Source organism: Poecile atricapillus, chromosome Z (genome assembly GCF_030490865.1).
Source record: "Poecile atricapillus isolate bPoeAtr1 chromosome Z, bPoeAtr1.hap1, whole genome shotgun sequence".
Classification (NCBI taxonomy): Eukaryota; Metazoa; Chordata; class Aves; order Passeriformes; family Paridae; genus Poecile; species Poecile atricapillus.
Genome location: NC_081289.1, coordinates 102,511,636 through 102,533,926, shown reverse-complemented (window position 1 = coordinate 102,533,926; position 22,291 = coordinate 102,511,636). Strand labels below are relative to the sequence as shown.

The window sequence follows — 22,291 nt, the reverse complement described above, 5'->3', positions numbered from 1 at the left end:
CCTGCTTTTTGAAGCTTTGCAGTCACTTAAAATCATTGCTAGACGTGGCTGATTTGTGAAGAATACTATCACACTGCAGGCATGTGATCCAGAGCTGGGGAGATTTTCCCTCCAGCCCTACAAAAGAAACAAAAACCAGCAGCCTACAGTATATAGTACATCTTTCAATCTCTGCCTACATGATTAAACTCTCTACTAAGACTAGGTAAACACTGAACTAGCAAGGATGCTTTTAATTGATTTATAATGTTTTTCATTTTAATTAAAATTTTTAAAATTTCTATAAATAGCAAACATCTGTTTAATAATAAGGTGACTAGAAAATATAGATGTAAAATGACAGTTTGTAGGGTGAAGCTAATATATGTGCTGCCTTACATCTTAATAACCATTTCTTTTATTGAAATTATAGAACTAGTAAGGTTCTGAAATTTGAGACAAAAGACCTGAAAGAAAAAAAATATCCTAGATGTAAGCATTACAAAGTTTTTGCACTTCCTTGCTTTGGTGTGATTCTGGTATGAAAGAGACCAGAGGAAGAAATGAAGTAATATTATTCAGAGCACTTTTAACTTACAGTGACAGGCAAATGGAAACAATTTGAAGTAGGCTGGAAACTCATTCACTAAAATATTCTAGTTCAGCAGTTTTGTATGGCAGTGAAATCATAAAAATGTAACAGAAATATCATGCTAGCTCAAAATGTTTCATTTCTGTAGTACTGGTTTCCCCTTTGTAGTCCATACTGCAAACGGGAAGACCCAAGAAAAAGAAAAATAGGAAATTGAGACTTAGTCATGACATGTAATCTTATTAATCAAGTGAATAAATGCTGATGGAAGAAACTAAAAATTATTCTAAGAAATTAATGAATTAAAAATGGATTACACATGTTACTTAAAGATGTACAACAGATGATAACCTTCACTGACATTCAGGTGTCACAAATAGTTAAAACTTAGTGAAACATCTTATTCTGATGCAGTTTAGGACCACAATTATCACTGCTACTAAACATCATGGTTTGTCTGTATCTTACTCAGCATTTTTTTTTTCTCCTGATTTGATCCTCTTTTAAAAATACAGCAGAAACATAAACCTTTCCCCCAGTCAGCGACTCGCCAATTTCTAGTCCCTGTTTATTTCTGTAAATTTTAACTGATTTCAAGTTGCAGGAAAATGAGATAGAGACTACACATGTAGGGTTTTTTTGCATCTTAAAGCTGGCATCATTCTTTGGAGCAAAATGTTTGATGTAGCAAACTACATCTTAAGAATTGTAGTGATTATTTAAGACATCAAAAGGAGTTTAAATTGTTTATTTGCCCGTTTAAAAAAATGGTTTTTTAACTCATGCTGTTTGCAAGTACCCACAGTTACTGAGGATGTGCAGTACACTCCTAGGAGTCATTTTACCATCACTGTAATTTTTTGCAAGAAATCTGAGGTACTATCAAAGCTCCAGAAGGCAGTTTTGTGCAGACCTGGTCTTTGGTGAGTGCAGATGGCGCCTCTCTTTTTACTGCTCTGTACTGCTTTTTAGGAAGACCATGTGGCACCTTTTCCCCTCTTTTCCCATGATACAGTAGGACCCAAGTACATGATGCAAGCCCACGAGCCCCATGGAATTTTTCCCCTTCCTTCAATGTCCTTTGAGAGCAAACAGGGAAGAGTTGTGGGACCAGGCTCTCTATTCCCCTGGGGCCAGTGAGAAATGTGATCTGAACAAGACAAGCTGCCACCCCACTCAATGAATCCTCAGTTTGGGACCCTCCTTTCATTGCTCCCCTGATTAAAATGGCCTTTTGGCTTCTCAAGAGCAGCTGGTGGCAGCAAGCACAGCTCCTCTGTGCTGGCTGGAGCTGCCAAATCATAAGCAGCAGGCAGCACAGAGGGCAATACAGGGATGAGAAGGTGCCAACTCCCGTGGCTGAGCCCCACATCTCCCCCTGGCCTTCTGCCTTTCTTCAGTTTGAGAACCTTGATGTTCGCTCATCAAATCTTAGAAAGCCCAACATGATGTTTTCCTTCATCCAGGAGATGCAAAAGCTCTGTTAAATTAAGCACTGTGACTGGAAAAACCAGCCATGATGCAGTGGTTTGGGGATTTCTGAGTCTTCTGAGTAGTGAATGATGAGATTTTTTTTTTTTTTTAAAGAATGGCTGTGTCTAAAAAGCCAAAGTGCAAGCTGTTCACAACCCACTTCCCAGCAATGAAGCCAGGAAAACTATTCCCAGGGGAAGGAGGTTTGGGGAAAAATTGGTATTTATGTTCTATTGTGAATTAATTTGTCACACATTTACAAAGGGACATGATACGCATAGAAATTTCTTTTTACAATAAAGATTATGATTCAGACAAAAGCAAACAGTTGATTAACACAGATATTCCCATCTTAATCTATACATACATAACATTAACACTTTTGTGCTTTTTTTTTTTTCCTTTTAATATGATCTCCTTAGAAGGCATATTATTCCTCAGACAAACTAACACAATTTCTCAAGTTATCTCAGGATAGTTATTTCAAAAGAAAATGCAATAGTTCATAATAAACATTTATAATCAGGTTTTTAACAAAGTAATTCATCATATAAACAAATGAATCAGTCAAGACACTAAATAAATATTTTACTGGTAAATACTAGCATTTTGCTTATATCATGTAGGACCTGATCCTGCAAGCCCTCTGTATACATCTTTATCCCCACTGAATGATTGGTTTCATTGCTTGTTCTAATCTACTATTTTACTTAGAGCTGAGCAAATACTTTCTGGTCACTAAGTGATTGAAATAACCACTGGAATAATCCCAGTAGACAATGATTTCCTTAGATGTCTTTGTAAGTCATTACGTTTTTTCTTGTTTACTAAATCATCACAACCATTTATCAACAGGCAATCAGCATTTGATATTTACAGTCATATTGGTTAATTGAGATTTTTTAAATATATCACATTCCTTGTTCTTGGCATTTTTAATGAACAAAGTGTTATTTTATCATTCAATTTGAAGAGCAATTTCCAAGAATTATATTATAAGTGATACTGAATTTTTCTTTTATCAGACATTTGAGCTAACAATACTGGGCTAGGAAGGCAGGAGCCTCCAGTAAAATAATAAGACAAGAGCTCTGCTTGAGGAGGGCTAATACAAACAGGAATTACACTCTCTGTTGTCATCTACCACAATTACTACCTTATCCACGGCAAGGGAATGGCCTTTTTTAAAGCACACAACAAACTATGGCCAGCCCTTTAATTCTGAGTTAACTCAATCCTTGTCAGGGTTTCCTTTTTCTTTGCATGGTAAGTCCAGAACAGAGAACCACAGATAAGAGACATTAACTGACCTACATATTCTCTTCATGACTTAGGAAATTATCTGGCTGTCCTCACACAAACAGATGTGCCAGTGAATTCCAATCTCTTAGTTGTTTTGGGGGGTTTTGGTTAGGTTTGTTTTTTGGATTTTTTTTTTAAGGAAACACAGAAGCTGTCAGTTACAGCTGAAAAACAAAACTTTTTCTTGCCCAGCTCTATTTGAAATATTATTTGAAATCAAGGGTACTGAGGTTGCTAGATGTACCCACTGAAATAAGTTTAGCTGAATTCTGATGGTTTCCTGAATGTCTCTAAGCTCTTACCACAGTATAACATGAAATGTTCCAAGCATGTGGCAAAAAATAATGACCATTGTAACAAATCACTGCCTGAACTGAAAAGTGGAATATACTTTGAAATTACTCTCTCTATATATCTATATATATATAGGGATATACACACACGCACACACACACACATATATATCCCTATATAAATGTTTTTTTCAAATACAGAAATTTATTTTATTATTTCTCCTGTTTGTATTACTTTAAATACTTCATGAATCCACAATATGACAGCTTCAGGCTGTTTGGAGAGATAAATCTGAACACAGTCTTATAACCTCCACTATAAATATATTGGCAAGGAACTTTGACCAGCAATAGTAAATTTTGAAACTTAAATAACTATTCTACAGTTACTTTAATTTTAACGACAAGCTGCTACCAAGTACCAATATTCATGAAAAATGTAAAACAAAAAATAAAGCTTTAACTTTTAACACTGAAGTGCAGCCTTATGAAAGGAATGTAAGAGAAAATTATGCATTAGAGACTCATTCTAAAAAGAGAAAGAGCAACTTATAATATGTGTTTCAAAGTAAGAACACTGTATGCTTGCACTTTACATTAAATGACCATGTTGAGTCATAGTTTCTTCTTGCCTGCAAATGAAGGATGTTGGCTCAAAAATCTTCAAAGTGTACATGAGCATTTGATTAAATCCTTTTTGTTGTGAAAATAAAGTTCATTTACACTTTGACTGAATAACAGTGAGGAGTTTGTTTTAATAAGACATTTAAGGACCTTGGTAGCCAGTACCAGTTGTATTTGCAAGGAGCTCCTCAGCTTTACTCTTATTTTAAAAAATAAAGGTACAATTATAGTTATTCATTTACTTTAAAAATTCTAAAGATGAAGAAAAGTAGCGTTTATACATATAAGTCGTCATATAAATTATAAAACTCAAGTTTATCTTAGAGAGTTCCATCCCCAGAAGAAGCATAAAGCACTTTTGTGGTACCTTCACCAGTAAATATTTGTATCACATCAAATCTGAGAAATGCAACAAAGATGATACTGAATCCAAAAGCTGAAAGACAACATTCTTCTAATACAGTCTCTTGTGATGAATATGCTCCATGGGCTTGTATGATTTCCATGACTAGACTGAATTTCAAATAAAGGAAGTATGAAGAAATTCACCTCACCAGTTCAGTAGGTATAAGAAACATCAGTGAACAGCAGAGTCCTCCCATTTGAGGTCAACAGTCTTTGGAAGACTACGAGGAGGGAGTTTAAAACTACAACAGCAAAATCAAATAATAGCAATGAGGTAAACTCCCCTAAAAAGGCCAAATAGGCTGAGTTGTCAGGAGAGAGTCCAATTGTATCTGACACCCAAATGTTTCTGTAGCCAGAGTCCAGCGAGCTGCATGGTAGAGGCAAATGTACTTGCTTTGGACCCTAAGCACATTTTATATTGTTTTGGATCTAAGTTGGGGTCACACTGAACAGGATGAAAAATATGGACAACTCCTACTTCCTGACTTCTGAAAGCCTTCAAGCCAGATGTTATCACTTTAGTAAAGAGATCTACATCCTCAAGTCCCCAGCCTTGAATCGAGGTATCAAATCCACCAGCAGTAAGTAGATCACTTTTGTAAATACAGGTAATTCCAAAGCCATACTCCCTCCAAAATCCAGTTCTTTTGGTGAAAACAAAACTGCTGTCAGGGGGAGGGTTGCCTCCATATATTACTTTTGGATCATACTGGCTGAATATGATAGGGTAGTAAACCTGTTCTCCCTGAATAGTGTTATCTCTGCATCGCTGGAGGAAGTCTGATGTGAACACCAGATCAACATCACAGAACAGCAGCAAAGTGTCATTGTCAAACTGAGACGAGGCCTTCTCAAGACCTAAACCTCTAGAAAACTTTCCTGACATTGGAATCAGGGTCATATCTGCCTTGGGATACTTAATGCTGTATTCTTTCATTAGTTCTATGTGTTTGCTAGAGTCTTGGCCTGATTCAGAACTGAAGAGAATTATTGCCAACTTTACATTCTGCTTGGGAATCAGACAAGTCTTCTCAAAATTATCCATGAATCTTGAGAAAGTATCAAATCTTCCCGTGATAGGGACAAGAATATGTATTTTCTTGTCACTGTGTCCCCCAATGTCTTTGGTGCCTTGGAATGATGAGGAAAAAATCTTTAAAGAATTTGAAAGGAAAGAGAAAGATTGAGTGTCAGTGTTGGCGTCCTCCAGCAAGCTTTTTACATCCAGCTCCTCTGCTTCTTTGAAGAAAGGTTTGCTAAACAATTGCTGAAGGTAAGCATGGCGTCTCACTGGAACTGTAACTTTCCTTCCTTTGTGCCTTTTGTACAAAAGCAGTAAATCCAGGATGTACTCTACTCCATGCAGAGGGTCTACCCTGCGGTACCCATACTGTATTTCCTTGAAATCAATGAGCCTTCCTCTAGATCTGGAGTTCTCATTTATCATTTCCATGACCTGCATCACAGTATCATCCAGCGCAGCCCGCAGGACGCTGCTCAGGCTCTGCCGGGGTGGCTGGTTGTCCACCATTGAGTAAAGAAACTTTCCTGTCAGGAACTCCCACTCGATGACTTCATCCCTTTCACGTGGCTGGAAATTATTGAAAGACGGCACCACTCCCAGTTGCTGATCTTCCTTATTTACTTCAGTGTTACTGAGCTTGCTCATCAGAACACTTTCTCGATGGAGCTGGATGGTCCGATGGCGCAGTTCGGAAATTTTGCGACTCAGTATGTAATTGTGCAGCCTGTATTGGTAGGCTGGTCTTTTGTTTGGATGAAGTGTTATGGCTGTGTGGATCTTGCTGTTGTGAAGATCTTGAATGTAACCCTTGCGATTGTGTTCATAGTTTTCATGGAATAATTGCTGCATCTAGAAAAAGAGAGAGAGAGAGGTATAGGGGGAAAGAGACATTAAGTTGAAATTCTTCTACACAAAAAAAAGGACGCACATTGTTACTTGTATAATTTCCAATTCTTATAGATCATGTTATTTTTAGGCATAGAATTTTAAGGCATTCAGTAGAAAATAGTTACATTTCTTTGGTCTGAGTTTCAGTAAAATACTGAACAGCAAATACTGTCCTCTGTCTAAAGAGAAAGTCAGCTATCTTGGGTTTATCTTCACTTCATCCAACTGCAGAACTAAGGGAAATGCTTAGGCATAGATCTGTGGGCAATATTTCTGATTTCGTAGGTGCTATTCATGACCTACTGACTTCACTTCAATCTAAACCCCAATTAGCACAGATCCTTAATGAAAAGTTAGCAAAATTCACATTTTTTTAAAAAGCACCCTGTATTTGTGTTTATGGAGCACAAAGCTGATTGTACTGATATATAAAAATAGCGCTGCTTGATATTCAAAAACTGAATGGCCTTAATAAAACTTTTCTTTTCATGTTGACAGAGGATTCCATAATTGAAAGGAAATAATTTGAATATACATTTTGAAAGGTACACATATAATAGAGTATGTCAATTAAGCAATTGATTGTGATAGTGATTTCTGGTTTATTTCAGTAGCAAGAAAAGACATTCTACTTCTGTCAAATTAGTAACTGTGATATAGTGACGTGGTACATTTTATGGCTGAAAGGTCTAGGATCCAAACTATCTGGCCTTTATACTTTCTGTGCTGACAGCTGAACTATAAGCAAATCATAAAACTATCTTTGACTCAATTTCCACCCTAGAAGACAACCCATTATTAATGAGATGCATATTTATTCTTAAATGGGAAATTATATGGAATAGCAAAATACTGACACCATAAATATATTTAAAACCTGCTGTTCTTTGCTAACACCTACTAACGCCAGAGAATTATTTCCCATGACTAGCAGATAAAGGAGAAAAGACTGGGCTTTTTTAATCTGCAGAGAGATTGGTCTGTAATTAATACATAAGGAAAATATGCTAATTAGATAAAAAATGTTGCTCAAGAATGTGCTGTAAACTTAAGCTGTAACCAGATCCTGAGATGGGTATTGAAGTTTGTCTTTTATACACTGAAGAAATCAAGTTCTGATTGCACAGTATATCAGACTCAAAACATTTAGCTCATTTTACTTCAATTCTTTCAAGAACAGAAGTTTTGCTACTGGAAGTAGCATTAAGAATAGGACAATAAATATAAAATAACACCTAACAAAGCTAAGAGTAATGAAAGCTATGTAAAATTCATTAGTATGTACATGTTCATTAGCATGTACAAGACTATTAACATATAACTCTATAACATTGTCGCATTTAGAAAAACAGAATTTTAATATAAAACTTTTAGAGTGCCCCTCCCATCTCATTCAGACTCTAAATGCCTCTGCTTGAGCAAATATGATTGCTGCTATTACTCAGATTAAAATGTTTGAGGTTAGTCACGTTTAGAAAAGCAACAGACCCATTCTGAGAAATACCTTAAACTATGTTAAATTATCCTCTAATAAAACAGGTACCTCTATTACATTAAAGTGAAGATGAATGTGAAAAAACATACAAGGTTACAACATGACTCATATACCCCTTATTCACAGAATTCCTTCCTACAGCTGTCTGAGAACATTTGTTCTGTCTTTAAATGTGGGTGTTTTGCTTGTTGCATGAGATGAGATGAACCAGGGATAAGAGGGTTTCAGTGATTTCTTTGTAATCACAGATAACAGGAACCAACATCATCAGGCCTCTTAGTATTTTAATTAGCAGTCCTGGGAAAACTGAAATATCGCTTTCTTGTGGACTAGATATGGTCGCTGGCAGGACAGATGGATTAGAGACTGAAAGGGAAAACAGTGTCTAGGAAAGAGCTGGGTGATATTTGCTCTTTGGAAAAACAGCTTTCTCTTCTCTCTCTACAATTTACATTTTGAATAATGGAAAAAGAACAGCTGATCTGGCTAGATTTCCAGCTCTCCACTTAAAAGTTACACTTCCTTCCTGGTTTGTTTTACTTAAAGTTGTATGCTGTGAACTTTGCAAGGTGACTATGCTTTTGTATTGTCCACCTTTTCTGCAAAAAGCTGAAGGCATGATTTTTACATCTAGAATTTCATAGTAAAGTCTCCTTAAAGGAAAATAAAATGTATAATGTTGAAAATTAAAGAAGAGGAGATGGTTTGGCTGGCTTTCTTTTCTAAGTTTTCTAATGAAGAATGCTATATGAGTATAAATTAAATTATGAGTATAAATGAAACAACCATTAATTTTATACATTTACAACCATTAATACCTTACACATTACATTTAAAGTACATGATTTTTCATAGTTAAGTACATAAAAGTTTTATGTAAAGTAGCAAAATGTGTTTTACTTAAAAGATTTGAAACAAATGACATATTATTGCTGCAAAGCTAAATGCTGTCCTCCAACTGTGCAAATTCTTCTGTAACCCTTGACTTATTAGAAAATAAGCTTTACAGAAGATTCATTAGCAGTACTTATTTAACAGAAATATTCTGTTGACATAAATACTGCATTTTTTGCACATTCCAATTTCAGATGCCTGGGTTTATTTGATATGCTCCACTGAAAACACTCCATTATAATAAGGATTTTGCTTTTGATAATCAACAACAGATTAAAAGTAGCAATGAAAAAAATTCAATCAACTCAGTAATGCAGTACTATCACATATATGCAAAACTCTACTTATCCATTTTCAGTTATGTTACTGAAAACTTTTAATAGATCCCAGTTTGGAGAAAACAGGACAAATGTGACACTGAAAGCATCAATAATTCCTGAAGATAGCCTGTTTTAATCTTGGTGCAGAAATTTGTTCTCAATGTTGCAAGAAAAAAAAAACTATTTTTACAATTCAGCTTATTAACATCTAAATGAAAGCAATTCAATTTGATCCTAAATATGCTTTGAAATTTCTCAGCAAGGTGGTCAAACCCAGGAGGCAAAGGGAAGGATGATTAAATTTCCTGGAAAATAGATTTGTGTGAGAGTCTAAATTGAAAAATGCAGTCATAAATTATCTTGCAAAGGAGGTGGGTTTGGGAAGTGGTAAGATTTATTGGCTATAAATTAAAATTATTCCGCATAGTAAGAGTAAACCTTCATACAAAAGTTTTCATGATTTTGAATGGCAAGGTAATAAAATGCCAGATTAAATTCTGTGTAGATAAATGCAAAGTACATGTAAGGAACACAATCCTAACCCTATCTGAAGAATGGCAGACTGTGCAAGTTATTTGGACTCTGGAAAGAGAACCTAGTGCACACAATATGCAATTCTGTGTAGGTGTCACATGGAGGTTCAGTAGTGATGAAAAGAAAAGCAAATAACATGAGGACAAGTCTAGAGAGAATCAGAAGCCTCATTACATGGTTGTGTCCATAGCACACGAGCATCTTGAAGACTGTGGCCAAGCACCTTGTCAGTATCCTCCCATCTGAAACTGATAACATAGAATTATAGAATGTTAAGAGTTGGTAGGGACCTTAAATATCTAGTTCCAACAACTCTGCCATGGGCAGGGATACCTTCCACTAGATCAAGTTGCTCAAAGTATTACCCAACCCCACCCTTAACAGTGTAAGGGCTAGGATAACCACAATCTCCCTGGACAACAAGTTCCAGTATTTCACCACCCTCACAGGAAAGAATTTCTTTGTAACACCTAGCCTAAGTGTTTCCTCTTTCAGTTTGTACTCATTACTTCTTGTTCTATCAATACAATCCCTGAGGAGTTCCTCTCTTGCTTCCCTGTAGGTCTCCAGATTGTGGAAGGCTGCTATGAGGTCTCCATGCAGCATTCCCTTCTCTAGAGTGAGTAGCCCCAACTTTCACAGCCTGTCTTTGTACCTCTTACCAACTTTGCGTCCTCCTCTGGACTTGCTCCAACAGTTCCATGTCCTTCCCATGTTGGGGGCACCAGAACTGGCACTCTAGATGGGATGTCACCAGAGTGGAGCACAGGGGCAGGATCCCCTCCCTGGCCCTGCTGGCCACACTGCTTTGGATGCAGCTCAGGTTCCCACTGGCTTTCTGGGCTGGGAGTACATGTGGCCAGGTCATGTTGTTTGTCATCAACCATCATGTGGTACAAAGGTACTAACCAAGGCTAGCCAATGATTATACATCTGGATCATTAAACAAACAGATAACCAGGGAAAAAGGGACTAATACAAAGATGGCCAACCCCAAGATCAGTGGAGTCAGAGTAAGTGAGCACCTAAGAAAAATTGATAGGAATGGTACCACTTCTCACATAAAGAACTATGACACTTACAAGGTTGCACTCAAGACACAGAAACAGAAATAATCACTTAGCTGAAGCACAGCTCTTACAATTACAGCAAGGTGCTGACGGTAAAATTTTGGATCACTCTAGACAGGGAGGCAACAGCTTAGTGGGAAACTTCAATTATTGCTAGCTAGAATTCCTGGAGCCGCAGAAGATATACCACAATATTTCCTTATTATCCTGTACCCCTGCCTCAGCTTCTCCTACTGATTACTGCAGAGAGAGATGATTTTGCCAAATGAACATTTAGTTTGACATGATACATCCGATTCACATTCACTGAAAGCAGTGAATGGGAGAATTTGTCTTCAGTATAATTCATGGAGGCCCAGCATTTTACCTTTTCATATTGCCTGACTTTGTGATTTTTCTGGGTAGTTTTCTGAATGATTCTTACAGCACAACTAATGTGAGAGTTGGCATGGACTTCTGCTTGCTTTTTCCATGCCAGCTGAAACTAGAAGTTGGCAAGAAATACTAATGACCTAATCATGCTCTGAGGAACTCTGAACTGCAAGCAGGAAATAAAAAAATTATAAGAAAGAGATCAGAATAAAGACAATGTTTTATTATTGTGGCAGAAAAATACAATAGCTAATACACAAGCACAAAGTAATTTGCATTGTAAGTCTGAAATCATTGTAATTGCTGTGATTAACTGATGTAATAAAATAGGAAAGTTCTTATTACATATACACAAAAGCCCAAACCAACCAACTTTATTATTGCAAGACTATCACATATTAAAAAAGTGAATGCCAATGATGCTTTTTAAATTAACACAGTTTTTCTTTGAGCATTAAGAACAGTTTTATCCATTTAACAGGGAAGACATAAAACTTAATCCTCCATCCAGTCAAGCTCTTCTTAAATCCACAGTAGTGCTAAACTGTTGACCATTTAATTTCAATTAGACTTTTAATAAATGTAGAAATAACATGAATAGAAAGTATTCCTGATCATTCTTCCATCTGCTCTTTAGAGTTTTGCTCTGCTAAAGATAAAGATTTATTTAGTACTTTCAGTGAGTTCAAGGGATATTTCATCCATATGAAGTACACATGTAAATCTGAAGTGTTTGAGATAATACTGTTTTGCTGACCAGCAGGAAGCTGAATGCTTAAAAACTATTTCAGATGACTATAGGCACATTAGGATGGTCTCAGTAATACATATTATAATAAAATACAGCATTAAGCTACAGGTCCTCTAAGTTTCTGGACAAAAAGTCAGATTTGAGCAAGTCAGTTTTGGCACTCTGAGAAATACTATCAGCCTGGAGAAGATAAATATTAAGTCTGAAATTATGAAATGCATATGAACTAGGTAACAGAGAAGCAACAACAAGCTATATACAGGTGGGGAATTAAAAGTTTGGAGGGAAGTTACTACAGAAGCTTCTAAGGAACAATATTGTACCTACTGATGCTGGCACAAAATCTTGGACACTGCTCATGACACACAGCCAAGGACATTATGACTAAATGAGAGGAGAAGACAACCCATAAGAGCCAGAGAACTTGGAAATTAAGAAGTTGCAGAAATTAGGTTGTTATAATAAAACAACACATGTAGTGCTATACTCATGGTTGTAAGAGGTAAGTGACTAAATATCTTAGGAAAGTTGACTTTTTAAACTGGAAGTAATTGACATACAAAGAAAACATAAGAATATTAGGAGACAGTAAGGTGACATAAAGAGATTATGAAAATTCAGTGTGAATCCTCTACAGAAAGGGAACACAAAACTTAGTGTTGCATCAGTCAGAATATTTCATAAAGATGCAGCAAACAATTTCAGACAATTCTGGACCTGGATTCTTATCAAATGCATGGGACCAAATCAGTGCAAAAGAAACTTGTCAGAACTTTTCTGATTTAGCTTGCAAATAGACAGATTAAACAGCATTGGTGCACAAGGACAGCAGGATGCATGGAAGGAAAGAGACAAATGTCTTAAATTACGCTGGGCATTATCTAAGTGAAACAATTGTGGAAAAGACTGCATTTTGGTAGTCAGCAGATTTAAGGAAGATAGGCTAACAGTCTTTTGGCTGTCTCAGGTTTGGATTGCCTGGTGTCACTAATCCCTTTTTTTGGAGCAAACCAGCCTTCAGAAGAGAAACACCAGAGTAATGTTGAATGGATGATAAGTTAAGAAACTGATAATAATATATAATATAACTGATAATAAGAGTTCCAGTTACAATGAACAACAGCCCCCTACACACTGCCAGTCTTTCCACTAGGATGTGAAATGGACATGGCTGACTCTGCAGTTCTGATGATGCCAAAGATGATGCATTTCCCATTCTGGCTGATAAAGGATGAGTGATCACAGAGAAGGTATAACTAATTTTCCTATCACAGCTTAAGCTGCATGTAAATCAGTGAGGGTCAGATTTGTGGTTGCTCCTATATACTCATTCACTGAGAGAGCTCAGCAGAGAAAAGCAGGTTCTCATTGTTAGGGAGTTACACAGTGAGACACCAGCGTGCACTGGGACCAGCTATATGTTTACACCTTGAGTCTTAGGAGCTGAACATGTCCTCTATGGCATTCAACTAGTACCCCTGCAGTCCAGCAGGTAGAGCCATCTGCAGTTTTGCCATTGTGTACCTCATTACAGAGGGTAATTTACCACAGTAGCATTGCCATTATCACATCCAGGTGACAACCTCAGCATGGACATACTCATATCCTTTTGAACATCTTGGTGGGGCATGTGTGCTTCCTTAGGTAAATGCTAAAAATGTTTCCAAGTGCTAAAATTGTTCTCTGGCTCCTACATGTCAAGCAAGGGAGCAATCCACCCTCCTTGAAGCCAAATCTCCCATGACCTCAGGGCCATGTCCCTTTCTCACTATGTGACACATTTTGCCATATAGAGGCAAAAATATCAAATCTGTCCAATACTAGCCTTCTATGTATACAAGAGAAAAAAAAATGGGAAAAATCTTTAATATTTTATATTTAAACAGAAATATCAAGTTCTACCCTCTAGGTTAAGGAAAAAAAAAAAGAGGAAAAAGTGATTTGACGACTAATCATAGCTTCTAAATTGTTTCTATGTGTTGTGACATAAAGTAGTGTATTTGTTTAATGATAAATTTTTCTAAAACATGGACTCATGCATTTATGTATCTGACCAAAGATTTGAATACTCTAATTATTCTCTGAAGTGCATAAACACCACAAATGCTGATTCCACATATAAAAATTATATAGAAACTGGAAATTTTGCTTTTTTTGGATACCTTGTGGGTAGTATCACAGTTGAACTACCAACACACCCCACTTTACAGGATTACCCTACAAGGAATTTACTGGGAAATTTCCCTTTTGTTACACCAACAAAGGTCATGTCCTTTTCACTCCTACTCAACAGTGTTCATATGTTTACATTTAGCTTATCCCCAAAACTTTCCCTCCTACAAAAAACCCCACACTTCTAAAGAAATATCCAAATACTGACAGCTAGTGTGCGGAACACTTTTTAGCATGGATATATATACTCAGCAGTCTTTACCGTGTTACAGAAGGGAGTAGTTTGGTTTATGATAGTATGAAGATGCCTGGGACAGTATCTTATTCACACTTGGCTAAAGCCATTCCTAAAAAAAGCCAGTTGGTAATGTATCCTTTCTGGTTTTGGCTTTTTGAGACCAATCTCCTTGTACATGTTTAAGAATCTTTGTCTATCCATACCCATTTCATGCTAACTAAGCAAAGTTAAAGCCACAGAATTAACACCCTGTAATGGCCTGAGGCTGTGCTGCCTGCTTCATGTGATGACTTCACTCCTATCATACCAGCTGATACCACCAGTTCAGATGCTCAGCACACCATCTGCACTCCTGTCATGTCACCTGACATGGGAAAGTAACCTGCTCCACTCAGATACCTGCCCTGTTCAATGCATGAAACCTCTTCTGCTGAATGAAGAATTGAGGAGACTTGTGCAGTGCAATATGAAAAAATTAAAGTTTCTTTAATTTCTTTAATTCTTAAAAGTCTTTATGCTTCAAGCACTCTGGGTGTGTAATCTTAAAACACTGGGAAAGGGCAATTTCACATAGAAAGACAAAGCAGCCCTCTGCATGCCCCTGCCCCAGTAACAACACTTGCTATAAAAAGTATGAGACTCCTGTCTCATGAAAAATCCTTATACAGTTGTAATATTTTACAAGGCATAATTCTTCCTACTGGAGCGTCCTGCAAACTACAACAGTCTGACACAAAGGGTTCCCTGGTATTTATTACTTCCCTTAGAAGAATCAATCTTCCTGAACAATATGCATGCCTGTGCCTTACTAAACCTGTTATCCACTACAGAAAACATATATCTTACTTTGTTCATCAGGAGCTTAAAAGGACTTTCTTGACTGAGTCCTAAGTATCCTTACATTTGAAGTAGCTCACCAATTCAAATGTTGAATAAAACTTTGAGAAAAAATAATTTTAATTCCTAATTCTTCTGAAAAAGCTATTAAAAAAAAAAATAAAATCAAGCTTCAGGGCTACAAATAAGTGCTGAGTTAAACTGCAATATTTCTCTACTTCACATTTTTCTCTAAATAAAAAATTCTACGTGAAAACAATAATTTGAGCTTACTATTCACAGTATATATATCATTATAATCTACAAAAAGGAAATGCTGTGAGCTACTATCCATCAGTGAAATCAATTATTGGGACACAAAAGGTTTCCCCATTGTTTCAGGAGTCTTTAATAGTACTACTGTTTGAGACTAAAATTTGGGGCTAAAATGAAAGCAATGAATATTTTTCTCAAGCTGTTTTTGTTGCTTTTTACCCTCAGTTTTACCTAAGTTTCCATAAAATCCCCTTTGATACAAGACAGCAAAACCAAACAGCCCTATCCTTCCAAAAGTCCACAGTTATTTGGAAACAGAACTTCACTTTCAATAAATAAATACTGAAAGAAATAATAGAATTGTCTTTATTGTAACTAGAGGATTTATCTACGTAAGCCATGTACCAAAAAAGTTCTCCCTTTAAGCTTATATCTCAAATATTTATAAAAAGCTACTTAATATAAACTACTTTTGCACAGTGTTAGGCATTCTACCATCTGTGTGTCATCCCCTGACACTCTTGCTTGCAAAAACATGAGGTTTTTGAACTGATTAACTGTCCTGGGTTGATTATGATGTTAAATTGTATCCCCATTCGTCCACCTAACCCAGACACAGGTTTTGTATTCTTAAAATTTCATCTAAGAGTAAAAGTGAGTAGAAAAGAAGCACCGAGCCTGTTATCAGAAGCTGTACTTGCTTCCCCCCCCCGCATCCGGAGTTTTGACTACAGCACAGACAGACAACAAGACACAGATCGCCTTGGCTTTCCAGCTAGCCGGAGCAGAGAGGTCTTCCTGGACTGTTTTCTTTCCCTTTTTCTGAAACGAATCGAACCTGCTCTGGGCTGGGGACTCGGGGGAGCACTGGGAGCTTGCACCCGTGGACTACCGGGAGCCCAGCCTGGGCAGCGGCATTTTCCAGCGCCAGAGGGACTGATAACAGAGCGAACACCCACAGGAAAGAGACTCTCTGAAGTTTGTCATCTTTTCTGAAGGGCGAGAAGTTTTGTAATTTGATATCATTCATTTTTGTGCTGAGTAGTGCTGTACCTGTGAAATAAACAAGTTTTTTCCACTTCTCTCAGAAAAATCTCTTCCCGAACCGGTTGGGGGGTGGGAGAAAAGGGCCACGTGAGTTTGCTTCCCGGGGGAAGCCCCACTGGAGGTCTTCTGCCAAATTTGCCCTAAACCAGGACAAATACATTCATTGGCACCCAACGTGGGGCACGAGAGAGTGGAAAAACCCTGTACTGATTGTACTGAAGTGGCAATTACTTTGTACTGAGATAAGATAAAGCAGTCCCTAGCCATCCAGCCATGCTGCTTGAATTAACCAAGACATTAACTAATGTTAATTCAGTGCAAACTAATGGAACTTTGATTTCCAGTCTTGAAACAGATCCTCCTTGAAGACCAAGGGACTGGACCAGATGATCTCTGTGACCTGTTTAACTTATATTACTTCACAGCCTTACAATTCCATATTAATTTGTAAGCTTATAATACAAAAAGTAATTTGATAGGGAACAAAATGGTAGCAATGTCTAGTGTAGAACCAATATTAGGGAATCTGTACCTAACTTCCTCCAAAAATTTTTCACAAAAATATAAACTTTGGGAGATTAGAAACACTGACAATTCAGCATATTTTTTAATTTGTAAAATATGATCTATATTATACAGCATGTGTGCAGAGGCAAATACATGGCATGATTCAAAATTATTTTTAGTAACTCAGCCTTAAAAAGATGCTACTTTCTCTGTCCGTTTAACCTCTTTTCCCATTATTTTACAGTTGCGTTTTTCACCTACCTCTTTTCTTGGGACTGTCTTACTCTTCTGCACATTTGTGCGAAGTACTTAGACAGAGTAAAAAAAAAAAAAAAAAATACATTCTTCTGGTTTTATTTGATACCCTTCCATTTATTCACATACCTTTTTTCCCCCCTTGTGTTCTATATATGCCCAAAATTATGCACTGGGAGCCCAACAACATGAGTACAACATACCTGAAGACGAAACACATGGTCTCAACAACTGTACTGTACACATCTGGTTAAACAAAATGACACCAGCAGCAGTTTCTTTAGCTGAACTTTCATGCAGTTAAAAAAGCTGACTGATTTGTTAGTATCACACAAGTAATGCCATAAACAGTGCAGTATAACATCTTGTGGAGAATATAGTATTTCTTTTTGGCTAAGAATGAATGCATACCTACCAGACAAATGGCAAATGAGATTACTCAATGCTTATTTCTTGGGCAAAGCAGAGGTGTTAAAGAACCACCTGAAGAGAAACATCAGTTTGCTAAATTAACATTGTCTGAAAAGCCCATGAAGGTGGAGAATAGAAGTTGGTAAGAAAGAGTAATTTCAAAAAGTCAAAATAGAAGGATGGGATGCCAGCCTATCCTGGTGAGTGATGAGGATCAATTAACTTATAGGACTGTGCAGAAGTAGGAAAGGTCAGATAAACTGGAAGGAACTTCTTGATCAGGAAATCTATCTTGCCACATATAGAAGAATGCAGTTCACCAGCAGATCTCTTCTTTAACAATAAAATAGTTCTGAACAGTAAGGACAATAAGGCAGGGTACTGCTGCATATAGGGCTTGCTTTGCCAGAAACTGTATTTATGCCAGCAAGTGAATAGTGATGGTGTGCTGTTACCACCACTGCGACTTAAGCCTTACCTACACCCACCTCCTCCCACTGGGAAATTAACAGATCAGGAATGTTCACATGGTTGGAATAGGGGTATTTAGCTACAGGGGACCATAATAAAAAGGCACTAGGTTAATAAAAATGGCAATTTTCTAGAACAGAACAGATCAGTGCAAAAGTGGACAAGGACCCCTAGCCAGCTCAACATCAATCCCAGGAAGAACTGCCAGGAGACTGAAGTCCCCTGCAGACTGGAACAAAATAGGAAGGAGTTTGGTGAGTTTCTCAATACAGAGTTTGTTCAGATCTCTCATCTGAACAAATCTGCAGAGCAGAAAAAACAGAATGTTGCACCTGCCTTCTCTGTCACTTGTCTGATATTTCTAGAGATATTTTCTCCTCAGTATAGGCAGCTCTGAAAGGAAGTCTTTTCATGTCTGAAATAACTGTAACTCCTATCAGTAAATCATATTACTAATAAAAATTACCTCAAGCATTGAAATGAGAAAAACTCTTTAAAATGTCAAGAAGTAGAGAAAAAGAAAGACTGGTTGAAAAAAAATACCAAAACTCATTATATATTTCAACACAACCCATAATTATGCATCAAAAAATAATTTCTTTTGAAGCACAGGCATGCAGATTATTTTCCTTTCTACTGTTTACCAGCTATAATTTTCTTTCTTCTTTTAATCTCAAGAAGTTACCATTCCACTGCAAATACACTTCAGAAAACTGCTGGGTTTACCCTTTAAAGAAGCTTTTGGATCCTTTAATTATTCAGAGAAAAAATCAATAAGTGCTTGCATAGCCAATTATGTACAGATTTATATTCCAGCACTATAGATAACACTGACATAATGTATAAAAAACGGCATCCATAACTTCCAGTAAGTAATACCATGAATTCTGTTTAAATACTTCATCAATCAAACAAATTAACTGTCTCCATAGTTTACAATTTCTTTTTTAATATTAATGCATAAGTATCAACAACAAAAACAGTGTAGGAAAACACCTGGTCTTGGATGCCTCTGTGTATTCATAATAAGCAATATTTCACTATTAGTTTATGTATTCCTTAATACATAATTCCATTCCTTAATCCCTTAATTCCATTGGCCTTACTTGGATAAATTTTTCCACACAAAATAAAGAAAGGATAGGCATAATCAAGAGATATACATGACTGGAAAACAAAGAAGCTTAGCATAGGAGTGATACTTGATTATACCTTTAAAGATGGAGAACAGGAATTCAAGCTGCAACATTCATTTTAAACTACATTCATCCAGGTAACCTCAGATAAAAACTCAGCACCACCATTTAGCAGTGCTGGTCTGAGGATGGAGCCAAGAATGTGAGACAGAGGTAATATATGTTTCTAAAACTACCAACAAAATGGACAATATAAACATGCTTATAGGTTAGAAACCTAAAGCTACCTGGAAGCCTTTTGGAGACCTTAAATAGCTGACTAGTCTGCTTGTTTCAAGCTGAGGCCAAGTTGTTTAATTTCCTGTTTTCTGATGATAAATCCAACATACTGACAAAATCTGAGGTATCAAAAGAGGTAAAGGGTAATGGAAATCAGCAGACAAAAAAGAGAAAAAGATCAGGACTAGTGCCTATCTAGGATTTACAAGGAAGAACATATTAAGATAAAAACTGGCAATCTCATAAGATAAACACTTGTAGCAGAGCACCAACTTCTTGTTTAGAACTCTAAGAGTCTTAAAGTTACCTGATTTGCTTTGAAGTCTGCATATTTATTCAAATGGTCATACAAATCTGTTTTTTTATAAAAGCTGTTGGGCAGATTAGGTGTTAAGATATGGATGTGTTGGAGCACAGAACTCCTGAAAGACAGCATCCAAGGGGGTGAAAAAAGTGTGATTTCATATTAGCTAGGATAGACAGACAAACTGGGTAGCAAGGCCGGTGAAGGAAGGGCCTGAAACACAAGTCCTGTGAGGAGTGGCTGAAGGAGCTGGGGGTGTTTATCCTGGAAAAAAGGAGGCTCAGGGTGAACCTTATCACTCTCTACAACTCTTTGAAAGGAGGGTATGACCAGGTGGGAGTCAGCCTTTTCTCCCAGGCAGCCAGAAAGAGGACAAGAGGACACAGACTTAAGATGTGCCATGGGAGGTTTAGGCTGGACATCAGGAAGAAGATCTTTGCAGAAAGGGTGATTGGAATGGGCTGCCCAGGGAAGTGGAGTCACTGTCTCTGGAAGTGTTTAAGGAAAAACTGGATGTGGCACTGGATGTGGCAACCATGGTCTGGTTGACAAGGTGTTGCTAGGCTACAAGTTGGACGTGATGATCTCAAAGATGTTTTCCAACCTGACTGATTCTGTGCAATTCTCTGAAATAGATTACATAAGCACACTGAAGTGTGTTTAAACCCTCAGCCATGACTTTATTTATTTATATTTATAAGGAAATTGTCTGGGAGACTTAGAGCTATGACAAGGGGCTGCCCACAGCAGGAAATACTGATGAGTGGTAATCTTAAATCATTAAAGCAATGATCCAGTGAGAAATTCCCCTCTCTGGGTGCCATATCTTTATAGGAGGTAAGAGGGAATTATAAAATTATAGAATAGGTTAAATTGCAACGGAGCTTTAAAGGCCATCTAGTCCAACTCCCATTGCAATGATCAGGGATATCTTCAAGTAGAACAGGTTGCACAGAGCGTCATCTTCACTGCCTTTGAATATTCACAGGGATTGAGAATCTCCCAACATCCTGGGCAATCGATGTTCCATCGTTCTCATTGTAAGAAATTTCTTTCTTATATCTAATCTAAATTGACCATCCTTCAGTTTCAAAGCCATTCCCCCTTCTCCTCACACTCCATGCCCTGGTACCTCTCCAGATTTCTCATAAGCTTCCTTCAGGTACTGGGAGGCTGCTCTAAAGTCTCTCCGGAGCCTTTTCTTTTCCAGGCTGAACAACCCTAACTTTCTCAGTCTTATTAGGACACATGCTCCATCACTTTGATCATCTTCATGGCTGTCCTCTGTTCTTGATCCAAAAGGTCCATGACATCTTTTTGGGACCTCCAGAGCTGGATGCAGGGTTCCAGGTGAGGTCTCACCAGAGCAGAGGAAAGGGACAGAATCCCCTCCTTCCCCTGCTGCTCACACTGCCTTGGATGCAGGCCAGGACACGTTTGGCTCTCTGTGCTGGGAGTGCCCATGGCTGGGTCATGTCCAGCCTCTCACCCACCAGCACCCCCAGGGCCTTCTCACAGGGCTGCTTTTGACCTGTTCAGCCCCAGCCTGTGCTGATACCGAGGGTTGCTCTGACCCAGGTGCAGCACCTTGCACTTGGTCTTGTTAAACCTCATGAGGTTTCCAAGGGCCTGTCTTGAGCTTGTCCAGCTCCCTCTGGATGGAATCCCATCTTTGGGTGTGTCAACCACACCACTCAGCTTGATGTTATCTGCAGACTTGCTGAGGGTTCACTTAATCCTGATGTCATTGATGAAGAAATTAAATGGCACAGGTCCCAACACAAACACCTGAAGGGCACCACTTGTTACAGACCTCCCTCCATCCTGAACTGTTGACTGAGACTCTTTGGATGTCACCACTCAGCCCATTCATTACTCATTGATCCATCTACCCATCTAATCCATCTCTCTCTGGAGAAATGGTATCTGACCGTTGTGACTTTTCAAAAATCATGAGGAGTAGCTTGGCAGCTGTATTAGCCAATTCCCTCTATGTTCCCCTCTTTGCTCACTCATACAGTGGTGAAGCTGTGTGTTCCTGCTATGCACAGGTCTTGCCCGCCTGGGTGGAGGGTCTATCCTTCCCAGACAGAAGTAGATGACCAAGTTGGATACTGGGAGAAAAGCCTCTAAGAATTGCCCCCAGTGAGGTTTTTTTAGTGCTAGGAATATTAACTTTATGGAGGAAACATACAGTCATGCAGTAACAATAAAACATGAATAATTTATAAATAATAATTAACATAAATCAGACATATACTTTTTACTAGGACAAAGAACTAGAAAGTAAGCAGACACAAAATGGAGAAACAGAAAATGTGTGTGAAAAAATACTTAAGGGAGATCAAAATTATTGAATT

At 37.7% G+C, this 22,291-nt stretch overlaps 1 protein-coding gene across 1 annotated transcript in view; it reads right to left on the bottom strand.

Annotated features, from left to right (window-relative positions):
* Window positions 1-3,847: 3,847 nt before the first annotated feature.
* Window positions 3,848-22,291, bottom strand: part of CHSY3 (chondroitin sulfate synthase 3) — a 137,552-nt gene continuing 119,108 nt past the window's right edge. Inside the window, exon 3 of the mRNA XM_058828193.1 lies at window positions 3,848-6,544. Coding sequence (XP_058684176.1) covers window positions 4,979-6,544 — 1,566 coding nt within the window. The 3' untranslated portion in view covers window positions 3,848-4,978. The remainder of the gene's footprint in view (window positions 6,545-22,291) is intronic.